Source organism: Ciconia boyciana, chromosome 12 (assembly GCF_034638445.1).
Source record: "Ciconia boyciana chromosome 12, ASM3463844v1, whole genome shotgun sequence".
NCBI lineage: Eukaryota > Metazoa > Chordata > Aves > Ciconiiformes > Ciconiidae > Ciconia > Ciconia boyciana.
The window spans coordinates 127,183-141,835 of record NC_132945.1 but is presented as its reverse complement, the minus strand read 5'-3'; the positions used below and the strand labels follow the sequence as shown (position 1 = coordinate 141,835).

At 46.7% G+C, this 14,653-nt stretch overlaps 1 protein-coding gene across 7 annotated transcripts; it reads right to left on the bottom strand.

Moving 5' to 3' along the window:
- Positions 1-6,493: 6,493 nt before the first annotated feature.
- Positions 6,494-14,635, bottom strand: LOC140658672 (voltage-gated potassium channel KCNC1-like). Of its 7 annotated transcripts, none has more exons than XM_072877354.1 (6): positions 14,419-14,635; positions 11,992-12,245; positions 11,513-11,559; positions 9,160-9,697; positions 8,833-8,931; positions 6,494-8,545 (listed from the first exon to the last, which is right to left on the bottom strand). In XM_072877354.1, exons 4-6 carry the CDS (start codon positions 9,649-9,651, stop codon positions 7,742-7,744), a joined length of 1,395 nt encoding a protein of 464 aa, XP_072733455.1. In that variant the 5' UTR covers positions 9,652-9,697; positions 11,513-11,559; positions 11,992-12,245; positions 14,419-14,635; the 3' UTR covers positions 6,494-7,741. The 7 variants fall into 7 exon arrangements, with proteins under 7 accessions (XP_072733455.1, XP_072733453.1, XP_072733454.1 ...); XM_072877352.1 differs by having other exon boundaries at positions 11,997-12,245; XM_072877353.1 differs by having other exon boundaries at positions 11,997-12,245; positions 14,453-14,635.
- Between the last annotated feature and the right edge of the window lie 18 nt (positions 14,636-14,653).

Sequence of the window (14,653 nt, the reverse complement as noted above, 5' to 3'; positions counted from 1 at the left end):
CAGAGTGGTTACAAGCTGCCTGGCCACAGCAAGTGGACAGGCCCCCCCGTACACACACACTCTCCCATCATTCAGTCACCAAGGATTTTCCATCAATTCTTTGCAAATTTTGTGGGATCTGAATGAAAACCTCTTTGGACAAGTGCAACAACATCAAATTAAGCATGTCCAGGAGAGCAGTGCTACAATTGCCCAGAAGCACAGAGAGGCAGAAATATCTGGAAGGGGCACTACTTGTACTTCAGTGAGCAAAAGTTTAATAGCATGACCATCTGAGAGTCAGTGTATCTCTTGAGGGTGCTTGTTCTTGAGTCCTGAGAAACATCCAGATTTGGGAACTTTAATTCACTTCCCACATATGTCAAATGCATTTGCTTTCTGTGAGTCAGAGCCTGGGGCTTCACCAGGCCCTGACTTCACCATCCGCAACTGAATTTCCCTTTGCTGCTGAGTCACTCTGCCCACAGACAGGCTGTGCAGACGCCCTGTGCAGATTCAGGCTGAATGATTGTGAGCGTGTACGGCACCAGACCCTAAATTTTCCATACCCTGAAGGCCCAGGGAAGGCACTGCCCTCACTGGCACAACAAGCCCTCACCAGTCATGGTGCTGGCAGTATTCAGGGCAGCTGAGAACATGGCTTGTTTCTCTGAAAGTGTCCTGAGCTGCGTCAGTGGCTCCTCTCATCCATTCCATGGGTACAGCAAGTCTGACATCCTATCCCTTCTGTGAACAGTATCTGTCTCTGTAATAGCCTTGGTAGGGGAAGAGAGAAACAGTGGATGGGGTTGGCCCTTCCCATAATGAAACACTTGACCAAGAGATTTCTTGCAAGGGGCTTATGGCTTCTTCGTCCAGCCTTGGGCAGGTCGGGTCCAATAACTGCAGCATGTTCAAAGCACAGGGAGCACAGAGTTGTCACAATCCCAAGAAGCACAGCAGCAAGCACATGCTTTGGAGTATTTGGGGATGCTATGGAGTTAACATGGCTAAAATCACTGGAAATTCAGCCCCTCGAGTGTAGACAGTGTTAAGAAAACAGACTCAGAAGAGAGGAACAAGGGTACTGAGCTTTTAACTGCTTTCAGGCTGTCACCAGCTGGGAAGAAAGCAGGAGTTAAAATTATCTAACAGTGATGAATGGCCACTGTGAGCAGCCCTCTACCTCATTTTGAATCCTGCTCACCTCACGAGCTCTGCAACTGTGTCGGAAAACACAAGATCAAATTGCATCAGCTAATTTGCTGCCACTCTGTGGCAAAAAGGGTAGGGAGACAGAGCATGGAACTGGCTGCAAATCAATGCAAGAAAAGGGTATGGGACAAAGTAACTTGGCTACCTTGGTCAGGCTCCCACTTGCAGTGGCAGCAAAGAACCTCACTTTGTGCAGTTTACGCCTCAAAATCTCATTCAAGCAAGAAAACTGATAACCAGGATGGCTCATTTTGTCTTGCTGCAGAAGGCTTTAATCTTCCTCTCTCTGCTGGTCCTGATCAGTGGACAACGCTAGCCTGAAAGTGCTTGGCTGGGGTGGGGAGCAGCCACAAAACACACTTCTTTAGAAAGCTATCTTGGAAACCAAGCTCACATGGAAGTGCCAAAGGGTGTGCGTGTCTAGCAGAGCCCTCATGACCACAAATTTATTTATCATGCAGGGCATCAGAAACAGCTTGGTCCTTAACCCCCTGTGAGACAATTTGTGTTAAATACTTTATTTTTAAGTGAAAGAGGAAAGAGTTTTGGAATAGGATAAGAAAACAAGCATTGGGGGTGAATGTAGCAACCTAGAAAGATAGTGCCTTCTAAGCACAAAGTGCATGGCATAGCTGGTTAAGGAAACCACCCACTTAAAAATCATGTCTGGGAGTCCAATACAAGCCATCCCCATGCCATTGCTCTCATCTACTCCTAGATCACCTGTGGCCTGAGCCCTGACTCCCTACTCCCATCCAAGCACTGCAAAAGAGACTGAAAGCTGATCAGAGGCTACAGGTCCTGGCTCCCCAGCAGGGCCAAAGGAGCAGGTCATAAGCATGGATAAGCCTCAGTACCTTCCTCTTTTGGGCTGCGCTGAAGTCATCGGGGAATTATCCCACAAACTGCTCTTATGGTGGATAACACCAGCGAGCAGCAATGGTTTTCCTTTATCACTCACTAAAGCACAGCTCCTCGCAGTGCTCCTCTTGCTTGGGAAATCTGCAGCTAAGAGGCTCCACAAGGGAGAAGTGTGGTCTACATAGGGGAAGGGACTCATCTGCTTTGGCAAAGCTGTATTGCCAAGAACAGGCCCCTCTTCCCCATCGCTTTTGCACTGTGTGAAGCTGTGTTGGTGTTTCCCAGTGACAAGCAACTCCTCATCCTTCCACACTGGGGAGCACTGGGAACATGAAAGGAGGGGGAGCTGTACCTATTCCATGCTGATTCAGAGGTCAGCACAAGTTAGCAGCACTGGTCAGCATGTGCAAGGGAATTTTCTGCTGGGAAATCCTAAGCTGTTTTGCAGGAATGTGTTCTTTTTACTGATATTTTCAAGAAAGAAGTCAAAAGTGCTCTTTGTCGTATGATTTAGTTTTAGGTAGTCCTGCGAGGAGCAGGGAGTTGGACTCAATGATCCTTATGGGTCCCTTCCAACTTGAAATATTCCATGATTCTATGAAAAGTGGTTTTTTTACTTTCTGATCAATAGAGATGGAAGGATTTTGATGAGCTAAAAATGCCTCATTACATCTTTCTTATTTTGGACATTACATCTGTATTAATACATTATTATGTTTGCATGTTAAACACATATAGATGTTATCTCTTGTTTTGCCTTTATTGCAATCAAGTGGGTTTACCAAATCAAAATGAGACAATTTGGTATCCTCAAAGTGATTGTTTCACTCTGGACCTACCTGGTGATCACTGGACTGTGTGACCCTGCTGACTGTCACTGGACGTGATCCTGACACTGGTCTGCAGATTCACTTCTTATCACCACAGATTTGCCTCATGATGAGGAGTCCTGGCTGAATCTGGCTGCCACCTCTGGGTCTGCCCTGTTCACCTCACCTCACTTGGTCCTGTGTAGCTGGGTCCTGGCTGACAAGGACCCTGCTCTGGCAGTTGTGTTTTTGTGCTTGACTCCTGGCTCCCTGACCCTTCAAGAGCTGCTGGCCTCCAGTGCATCCTGACAATCTGATTCTTAAGAGATATCCAGTTTTTGACTTTTTATTCTGATTCAAAATAAAAGCACGTTACCAACAGCTGGGATCCAATCTGGGATGGGAATCCTCACAAAGTCCGCTTTCACTGTACATGAAAGACTCTTACCTGCATCCCATTTGGGTACTTACTGCTGTAGCAAAGAATCTCTTGCAATGTCCAGTGCTCTAGTGACTGGGAAGTCGAAGGTTTGGGTGGGGGCAGTGCACTGATGTAAAATGCCACCAGTTTCTCTTGCTTTCTGTTGTGAATCCCAGCCTTCTCAATACCGAAATCTGCTACAGGCTTTTTCACAGTTTGCTGTCAAAGCTCGCATCTTCTCCCCTTTTTTCAGGAAGAGCCTGCCATGCCCTCTGTAAGGGTTGTGTGTCCACGGCACAGCAGTCAGGCTGACGTGAACAGCCCATGCTGGGAAAGCATTTCCTCCGCCGTTTCTAGCTCCAGGACTCACCGACGAAGGCTAAGTCTGCTGCACTGAGCTGGTGGCAGATGGGCTTGTGCGTTAGGGGTTGTTTCATCCTTGTGCTTACTTACCCCAGGGAGCACCACCTCTTCCCCCAGCCTTCATCCAGCCGCTCCGGCACAGCAGGGCTCGGAGAACGTCTGCGCACGCAGCTCGGTGGTCTCGGGACGGGGTGCACGCGCTCAGTGGCACGACTGCACTGGGTGCTGGCAGCGAGGTGCCAGCGGCGGGGCCTGCATGGGTCCTCTGTCAGAGGGGGCCGGGGGCCGCCCTGGGCCGGGCGCAGGCGGTTCCAGCCAGTTCTGGCGGGCGCAGCGCAGGGCACAGCCGAGCCTGTCAGTCAAGCTGTGGTGCGAGGGGGTAGAAGAGTCAGGAGAGAAGGACTGAACCTGAGCCCAGAAAAAATGGGGAGGGGAAGGTGTTGGTTTAATTTTTGGTTTTGTTTCTCACTATCCGAATCTATTTTAATTGGCAGTAATTTAATTTTCCCCAAGTCGGGTCTGTTTTGCCTGTGACGCTAATTGGTAAGTGATCTCCCTGTCTTTATCTCCACCGACAGGCTTTTCCCCTCTTATTTTCTCTCCCCATCCTGTTGAGGAGGGGAGTGAGAAAGCAGCCGCATGGGCATCTGGCTGCTGGCCAGGGTTAACCCACCGCCGTAACACGTCATTGACCAGTCCCAGACAGGCTATAGAGCACCTGGTCCAATTGTCTGCAATGTGCTTGGCTGTGGTAGCGGCAATTAGCAACGTGGCAAAAGTGCGTCCCATCTGCCTGCGCTACGCAAGCAGAAGAGCTTGGCCAGGCTGCTGTGGCTGCTCAGGCTGTCCCTGTTTGTTCCACTCCAGGGCGTGGGCTGAGGTGACTTTTCAGGCACAAACCTACAAGATGGTCTTGAGAGCAAGCTAGACCCGTGCTTCACTGACCACATAGACTCGGATACCCTCAGAGGCCTGGGCTGAGGATGCCTGAAGGCCCAGAGGAGCCTGGATTCGAGAACAGATGCCCGAGTTTTGACTACCAGGGGAGTTCCACGCAAAGATGTCAGTGAAACCAGAACAGTACAGCCACTCCTCACTGCTGGAGTTGAATTAGTCCTGCACCTATACATACGCTCATGAATGCCACAGCTTGGACACGCATCTAGTTTGGGGTGAAGGCAGACAACAGGAGGTATTAAACTCTGAAAACAGTACAGTAAGAAACCACTTTCTGTTCACGTTCAAGTGATCCAGCTGACCTTGTGGCAATGGGCTGGGCAAAGAACAGGATCATCTATCTTGGCAACACCTCTATCTTGGAGCAACTTCTCTTTGCTTTGAGGCATATGTGAAACACACCCTAAGGATTAGGGAAGTTGCAAGGACTTTGGAGTCTCCTGCAGCACAGTCTGTGATCTATCTCCTTCCATTTCAACACGGTTGCTTCTCGTGTTTTCACAAATGGCAGCTATAACTTAAATGGGTTTTTGAAAACCACTAATCTTATTTTCAGCCCCAAGATACCTGTTCTCCAGCGTGAAGATAGTTTTATTATTTATATATTATTAATATACAGAAAGCTATTTTTCCACAGTATCTTCTGGTGACTGGACAAACCTCAAAAGAGGCAACTCCAGCACATAGCCAAGATAATAATTTCTGCCTTTGGCACTTTGAAACTCAGCTGGATGACTATTCTCTGGAGTGAATTATATCATTCATTGCACTGCTCTCTAAGTTAAGTGTATTTTTTAAGTCATTGTTTTCCTTATATATATAGCACTTTGACTCTCAGAAAATGAGACTCTTTCCCCAAGGAAAAGTCATCTTCCCCAAAAAAACATCTACATTACGAAGATCATGAGCAAGGCATTGAAATCCAGCTGAAGCTTGGCAACACTTCATAGATGATGGTTTTCCATATACTGCTCTTTAACTGAACAACAACTACTGATCTAACCAATTCTGCTTGCCACCAACTCCATGCAGGCTTTGTGAGCTCAGAGTACATATTCTTCCCCTGATGAACCCAGTGCTGAGTTCTCAGCAGGGTTAGATCCTTTGATCCAGAGGAACCACAGTTCCTCTATCACATCGACATTGACTTAACGTTGCTGCTGTAACTGCTGTTTTTATGACAAAGAGGAGCGGACACTAACTGATGTGACAGGAATGCACATTTGGATCTCAACGGAGCCATGTTACAGACAGCAGTGTAACACCCTGTTCGGACGTTCACATCATGCTTGCTGTGCAGGAATGGGACTGCCATGTGCATTTAGAGAGCACCCTCTTCTGGGGGCAGCAGTGAAGGCTGCTCTCCTCAATTGCAGAAAACCCGTCTCCCATTGAAGCATCTGCTGAAAAATGGATGTACACCAGTGGAGCTGGCTAAACACAGAAATAAGCACTGCAGCATTCTGAACCACCTCCTGACTTTGCAGCCAGTAAGATGTAACTGTTCCAGTGGATTTGATTTGGATTCTTAAAATGGGGTCATGGCCTATGATTATATCGTGGACCCTTTCCCAGAGTGGGGAAAACTCGAGAACAGGCCTGGTAAATCTCTGATAAACTGTTGTAATTAATATGAATTTCCAAGAAGACTATATATGTCCACAGAAAACATAGCACCACTTCGATCTAATTAAGAAAAATTCCTATGCATCAGCACGCGTGGCTTTACCCTGCTCACCCCCTCCACTCCATGTATAGCAAAGGTGGGTACAGGAGAACATCTAGACCTTCCTTCCACTGCCAGGGTGTCTCCAACTTCTCATGTGCTTTGTGCCTGAAATGTTTGCAGTGTTTTTTCTTTCTCTTAGACAAAAACTAATTCATTGTAATTGCATTGGAATAGAGGGAAGTTACCTGGTGTTTCAATAAAAATAAAGCAGCCTTAAAATGCTATCCTGAACAGAAAATTCATAGTGACAGACAAAACTTAATCAAAATTGCAATTAAAATACAGCCTTAATGAAATTCAAATACATAAATGTTATTGTATACAGAAATTTTTACTTACTGAAGAAAATAATCTTAGCACATCATCCTGCTATATAAACAATGGGATGTGGGGTTTTTTTCACACCTCAACAATATTTGTTATTTCAAAATTAAACATAGGTAACAATTCAGACTATCCAGTTAAAAGATAAATATTCCTAGTTTGTATCTATGCCTTAAGAAAGTAAATGACATTAAAATCATATTGAGTACTGTAGGTTAAGTTCTTCCTTTTGAACAGCAAAAACCATATAGGTATTTTGGCTAATAGCTCAGTGACTTTGTTACATAAAAATCAAGAACTGTTGAATTGTGCTGATCCACTGGAAGTGTCCAATGAAATTTTGATCTCACTGAGGTCAAGGAAAGGTTGCCATTGACTTCAGCAGAGCCAAAAAGGATTTGCTGTCGGAGGACTCCCTTGCTGCTACCCAAATGCCACAGCGATTCCTGTGAGCCCGCAAAGCAGGTTATCAAAGAGTGCTGGCTCTCAGGACCACAGGTATTCAGTTCAGCCCGCTCCCTTCTTTACATCAGTGTGTGAGCGCAGGCAAGTCAGAGGTACTGGCTTGTTTAGGTAAAATGAGGAAACAGAACATTGTTAAAAACAAAAAAAATACCCATGCTTCCTCCTCGCTGCCAGAGCAGGGCCATGCACAAATCTTTCCCAGCATGCAAAATGAGATTATGGTCTGTCAGGCGATGGAGGGCACAGCTAGCATCATGGGTTGTACGCCAGCTGAGGGAATATGTTGCGGCGCCCGGTCATGGAGCTGGGCTATGTGGTGCACATTCAGGCTACAATGCAGCATCACAGCCTGTCTCCGAACAGCTAGATGAGAAAGAGAAACTGTGGCATGTAAAAGAGCATGGCATGAAGTACAATATGGGAAAGACCCATGGGACTCAACAGGTCTGATCAGTTGTGTATCAAGTACTGCAACCTGAGGCCTCACCAATGGTTTGAAACGTGCTAAGGCAGCAAGTAAATGCAGTAAGAACTATTTGCACTCCCTCCCCACCAAAGGGAATAAACCATGCTGAAGGTTTATTGCTAAAGGCAAAGGGGAACAGAGGTTCTGAAGTGTTAATGTTTCTTGCTCCTTTTCAGCTTCTGTTTGAAGATAGCAATGTCATAATAGCTTTTAAATTTCACCAGGAAAATGGGTATTGGGACGATAATAGTTAACATGCCACATACCGCAGCTAAGGCTGCTGTCACTTGGCCAGCAGTGGTGAAAGGGATAATATCTCCATAGCCCACTGTAGTGAGTGTGATCAAAGCCCACCAGAAGCAAACAAGAATGTCAGTGAAGTGCAGCTCCCCTGTGTAGGAGGGATGGCTACCCAGCAACTCCCCATAGAAGAAGAGAGAGCCAAAGAAGAGGGTCTCAAAGGCCAAAATCATCAGCAGGATGCAAATCTCTCTAAGGATAGACTTGAGGGTGTAGCACAGAACCCTGAGGATCAGTGGCGTTTCTATCAGCTTGGATATCTTCAGGAGTTTGAGGAGATAGACAATGCGAACAAAGCCCAACCAAAGCCCCAGGCTTGGCCTTCTCTGAATCTGCCCAGCCACAAAGAGTTCAATATAAACTGGGAAGAGGGAGAGGAAGTCAACCACATTGAGGGGATTTTGGAAGAACAACTTCTTGTCTGGGCAGAAACAAAATCGCACTGAGAACTCAAAAGTAAACCAGAGGACACAGAAAAGCTCCAGATGAAGCAAGTAGGCTGCCTGGTGGTAATAGGGTTCGTGGTCGTCGTGGGAGACTTCAGAATAGCCAACAGAGGTGAAGTTAGCAGTAAAGAACTCAAACTGTGCCTTGGTCTCCTCACAGAATATGATGACAATTCCAACGATGAACAGCAGAGAAACAAAAGCCAAGCACTGCAGAGGGAGGAAAGGGCACAAATGCAATTAGACCAACAAACCAGTATCACATAACCTCACTGCCCCACTACAACCCCAGGATCCCCTCCACAGGCACAGTACAATCCCAGACTAATCTTTCTCCAGTCACCATTGTTTTGCTCACATGGAGTGCCTTTTCTCCTTCCAGATTTGAAAAATAATAGAGAAGACTGGAGTCAAAGCAAAAAACACCTGAACTCCTACATCGGGGTTTGTAAGGAAGGGGGAATGTCTGACAGCTGGAGTAATGCGGACAGACTCACACTGAGGGCCTCTTCAGCACTAAATGTTGGCTCCAGAAATCCCAGCAGGACAGAAAACATCCTCTGCAGTCTCTGACTTGCGTTTGTTGTTCTGTATGCCTGACATTTTAAAGAGGCACTGAGCATGCATTTTGTACAGAGAACAGGGACAAGAGAAGGACAGAAGAAGGCGGTGTCTATTAATGAGAAGAGAGAATTTTATTTTCTTTTTTAATCTAGGACTCAAAGCATACTTATAAAAGCTATGAACCCATTAGTGTTTCTCATGGACCCATTCCAGTAATCCCAAAGGACACAGGCTGTGTCCATCTCCACATATAGTATTACCTTAGAACTGAAAGAGGAAAAGGGTTTTTCAAATATAGACCAAATCTTTGGCTGCCACCTGGTTCGCCAGCTGAAATCCCTTCTTTCTGTCTGGACTATGAGGCACTGGTCATCAGTCTGTTCATTTTCATCCCAAATGTTAAACTCCTCTGGCTGCACCTCTTTGTTATTCAGCTTCAGCCAGCAGCAGGATGCTAGCTGTGTCTCATTTATTTCCCAGAAAGCCAGCTCTTCTTCTAAGACTGACCTACAGGTATCAATGGGGCAGTGGAAATGTTTGGTCCTATAATAGTTCAACACGTAGCTGAAGATCTCAGCACTCCTATCAAAAAAGAACTCTTTGGTGGTGGGATCATAGTCGTAGATGCTTGGGGCATGGGGCTCTGTTAGGCTGCACAGCTTGGTCCCTGGGAAGGTCCGGAGGGTGCTGCTGTATGTCTCATATCTGACTCCCCCAATATTCAGGATGATTTTTTCCTTGGAGCCTTCCATCTGTGAGGGAGGAGGGAGGTGCAAGTCCTCATAGGCTCTTGTTTATCTTCAGTCAAAGAGAGAAGAACACAAATTAAAAGAAGTAAAGAAAGTTTTGGAGCAGGAAGTTTTTCCAGGGTACCTCATTCCAGTGCTTTTAAAGCACATTTCGTACCTGAAACCTGCATCTCCTATAGGGAGGAAGGCACTTCTGCCATTCCCCATCACGTTCAGTGCCTGTTCCTAGACTCTGCTCCATGGCCATATTGTCTGAGCACTTTTCAGGAGATGCATCAAACAAAAAGACAAACATCTGGTTTGCATTGCTGTCTCACTCAGCTTCTCCCCATGGGGACAGAGCATAGAGTCCAGAGTCTGTTTCACCACATTTGTTCACATACTGTAGATAATCATTGCAATAAACTCATTTGAGGTAAAGTTCTCATTCCCAAGACATTCCTTCCACTATCTCTCCCCTCATCTAGTTCTTCCATCTCCACCCCCAATTTGTTTCTCCACAAGCAGTTTCTTGCAGAGACTTCCATGTGCCAAAGAGGTAAAACAGTCATCAACAGCTTATTCTCCAAACAAGTCTTTAAATATAATCTTCTGTGTTGAGCCTGACATAACAAGTTTCACAAGGGACCCTGCTGCCTAGTGGGAACATTTAGGTTGTCCGAATTATGCTTTTTCCTTGAGTCTTCCCTGTACAGAGGCCCACTGAGCCAAATCACCTTTCCCTCTGCAGGAAGCTGCTTCTTACGTGGAATCTATATGCAGGATTCCTGGACTAGATAGAAATGCAGAACAACATACTGCCTCCTCCTTCAGAGCTGGCTGACATCTCAGAATAGCACCAGAACCTGCTGCCAAGGCCTCTGGCATTGGAAAGCATGTTCAGCTGCTTATTTCCTGTAATACATCCCCTGTTCCGCTCTTCAAAATCCAACATACCTGGGAGAAGCTCGAGCCCTGCTTTATGAACATTATTCTAAGAGGGGAGGGAAACCAAGGATCTCTGTAGCCTTAGGAGCAGGTAGGAGAGGTGCAGAATAGGGGCAGGATGTTCTTGAGAAAGTGACTAGGGCTTTCACCCACACGTATCCACTTCTGACTGTCTGTACCCCTCCATTTCCCCTCCTCCATTCCTACACATTCCCAATCCAACCTTCTCTTATGCCCTGCATTTCTAGTTCTGGCCCTTCTCTTCTTGTAACAGAGCAAGCCTATATTTCCTGCTTGGACTCTCTTACCCAGAGATGGCTGCTCAGTGTGCTGAGACCATGCACGCAGAAATTCCAGTTGTCCCTCCTCCCTTTTTTGCAGAAAGTGCTGAGCATGGGAGTCACAGGTCACTTCTGCAACAAACCTTTCCATCCAGGATCAGCAGGGAAACAAGCCCTGCACCAGGGGAGTCTCCGGGAAGTAAAGAACTACATACAGCACCTCATTCAGCTTTATCAGAAAAGGCTGGAAGCTGCAACTTGGTCACACACTCATGGCACAAGAGAATTACTGCCCATCTGCTGTCTTTGACAATCCCAACATATGTGAGGCTTGATGCAGCTTCACCCGAAAACTTTCCACTAACTTCAAGGAGAGCAGGATTGACCATAAGGACTAAAAGTGCGCAGGCATTGCTTAGTACTTGCTGCAGAGGAATCCACACAGCGTGATTCTAAGCAGGTTAGATTAATTCGGCACTCAGCAAATCTGGAGTTACATTATTGGCCTCTGTTGCCTAGCTCTCTAAAGAGCACAGTGATTTTTGAGATGCCAGCTAAACTTGCCTTTATCTGCTTAGAATGCCAGATACCTCTTGCTCAAACATAACAATCCCCATGTGAGAAATGAGCCAAGAAGTGCCATTTCATATGCTTACCTTGGTGCTATTGCAGCAATTCTGCAACCAGAAGAAAGGAGAAGAGACTGGGAAGAACAGAGACAAATTCAGTGAAAACAGGATGTTTGATGGCTAGTCTCCAAAGCTCAAGTCTCATAGATGCCAGAAAACAAAACCAGCCAATAGCACTGAAAAGATGCAGAGGCCCCTCTCCCTTGTTCTCTGCCCTATCAGCAGTCGCTCTCCCCACTCCAGGGAATAACACTCAAACAAGAAGGCAACAACTGCCAGGCCAGATATGCTCTGACTACTCTGCCACCCACTGCTCTACTAACAATCTCAAAGGGCCATGTGCTTGGGAAATACATGGAGCTCATGTCTTAGGACCAATTAAACTATCAAGCCACAGAAGGGCAGACAGAGCATGGTTCTTTCTTGGCTGTGTCTTATTCAAGTTTGATTAAAAAGTAATATAGAAAACAACAGGAACAAACAAACAAACCAACCAAAAAAACCACCTGACCTCCCATCTTCTTGTCACACTCTCTCCTTTTTTGGTTTAAAGGGCTTTTTCTTCATTCCTGGATGACCCAAAGCTTAATCTTTTGCACCCACTGATTTTAAATGCATTTTTTGTCATTGATTACTCCAGGAAGAAGGTTGGCACATAGTTGTTAATCCCGGTCAAGAAAGGCATGCTGCGTGTGAAATTTCCTTTCAGCTGACATTCCAAGGCTGTTTCTAGGTATCACCTCTGCTTACTTCAAACTCTCTGGAAAGAAAGTAGGAAAAGGAATTTCCTTATTCCCAGCAAGAGCAAGACTATTCAGGAAGGCTCTGGGGGCTTCCTTTTCAGTAATACAAATGAAAAGCAGATTCATGGCTCTTTAGAGGAAGTATTATCACAGTTCACCTGCTGGATTTTTTATTTTAATCCACTACCTACATTACCCTGGCACACTGAAATCTCCTTTCTTTTAAAAAATGGGTTTTCCTTTTAGGCCTTTTACCTAGGTAGCAGTCTGGTTCTTTGCTCTTCCTTGGCACTTCACCTGTAGGTGCAAGTAAACTCGCTCACCCTAACCATCCAGATTCCCAGAGTACTACAGGGACACCACAGACGATCCTGGCCTCTTCTCTCAGCCAACACCACAGCAAGGCTGCAGAAACTAGAACTGCAAACTGTTGCCAGTCTTGTGTGGGACATTCCGGGCATCAAGCCATCTTTGCCTATTACCTCCCAATTCTGTACTGAGCAACCTCGTAGCCAGACATCACAAGCAGAGCAACTAGCACAAGCGTAATTCCCCACAGATCCAGACTCTGAATGCACATGAAGCAAGTGAAATCTATGCTGGTTTAGTCCTTGCTCCCTGCCATCTCTATAACAGACACCAAACCCTTCACATCCTTCTCCCTCTCCACAGAGAATAAGAATGAAAAATACTTTTAGTTTAATTTCTGTTATGTCTCCGAGGTTCTGGAAGCAGGTGATCTGATCAAGTTTGATGTATCCTATCTGTTCCACAGCACTGCAGTATTTGGCTTTTACAACCTTTCCACTGCAGTTGATTTCTGAAACCCAGAAGTAATCTGGCAAGCCAAATGACACATGGTGTTCCTATGCTCTGAATGAGACCCTTTGATTGCAGTAAACAGCTTGTCCTTTTGGAACATTTTTTAAGCAGATGAAAAGTACAGCTCCATTTCCAGAGAACAGGGCCTTATTCCAAGTTTTCTCCCTGCCTCAAATCTTCTGAGAATTCACTTTCACTGCATGAGGCACTGCAGGAGTTTGGCAACAAATGTCAAATCCGTTCCCTCAACCTTACAATTCTTTTGAGTAATGAAACTCGTTTCAGTTTGGCTTACATTTATTTAACACCAAAGAACAAGGTAGACTTTTTTGGGGGGAGGAGATTGAAGCTGTAATCAACCGAGGTATTTTTCAAAGATGGTATTTTAACAGAACTCATTCAGCACTTCTTTCCCATAATCTTCGGTACTTAATAAAATAAATACTTTGTACAGGGCAGAAGTTCTATAATTTTTTCCCGTTCACTCATATTCAGATGCACATGGTCTGAACTATGCACTCAGGCACACTCATGTCAGTCTAAACTGGGGGGGGGGGGGCTTCATTAACTGCATTTGTGCTAGAATATAAGAGGAGTTTTAGCTTTCCAGTATAAGCATTTCTTCAGAGAATGTTCATAAAAAGCAAGTGAGGATGATTAACAGTTTTGCAAACAAAATCTTGCTTCAGAATATTGAACAAAAAAGCTTAAGCTATCCTAAAGTCCTGACAGCCTTGGGGAAAGACCAAGCTACTCTTTAGGTGCTGGAGGTAGCACCAGAACCTACAGGCTTAGCTTTTCTACTAGCAAAACCAGTGTAAGCAGCTTCTGTGGGCTTCCACCTCCAGTGCTTCTTTCCCATCCCATATTTCAGTTCTACCTCCCCTCTGACCTCTAACACAAGTGTATTCCTGCGATTAGGCAAACGGATCAATGAAAAGAGAAGCTTAAAAAAAAATCCTCCAAAAATACGGTGATTTATAGCCTGGAGCATTTATTGGTTCAGCCTACTGCAAAAACCTGTAAAATGTTGCAACTGGAAAAGGAGCGCAGTTACGCCTTCCGCACCCCGCAGCGCACCTTCACGGCTGCCAGGCCAGGGGCGCTGAAAGCACGGCCACGACGCGCGCTGCTGGGGCCAGCAGAGCTGCCTCCTCCCTCGCCCTCCCGGCCCCGGCAGGCCCCGTCTGCCCAGGGGGGCCGAGCTCGGTAAGGCCACCAGGTACAGCGTGAGGCCCCGCGTTCTCCGGCTGCCTTCACCCCTTGCCGCGGGGACGCGCCGGCATCCCGCCAAGTCCCGCACCCCGCCCTGACGTCCTCTGGCCGCCCTCCCCCACACCGCTCTCCTCGCCCTGGCCCCGAACACACCTCACCCTCCCTCGGCTCCCCCGCAACAACGTACGGGGAGATGCCTGTCCTGCACCGGCCTCAAACCACCCCGGCCCCTTTCGGCCGTGGACCGCAGGCCCTGCAGCGAATCCCTGGAGGAGCCCTCCTGCACTTGGGAGACGAGTCCTACAGCCCTCGGGCAAGCCCGGTCCCCACGCGGGCCGAGGACCCCAGCGGCCCGGGACGCGCCACCGCCGCCGCCGCCCGCCCCCCG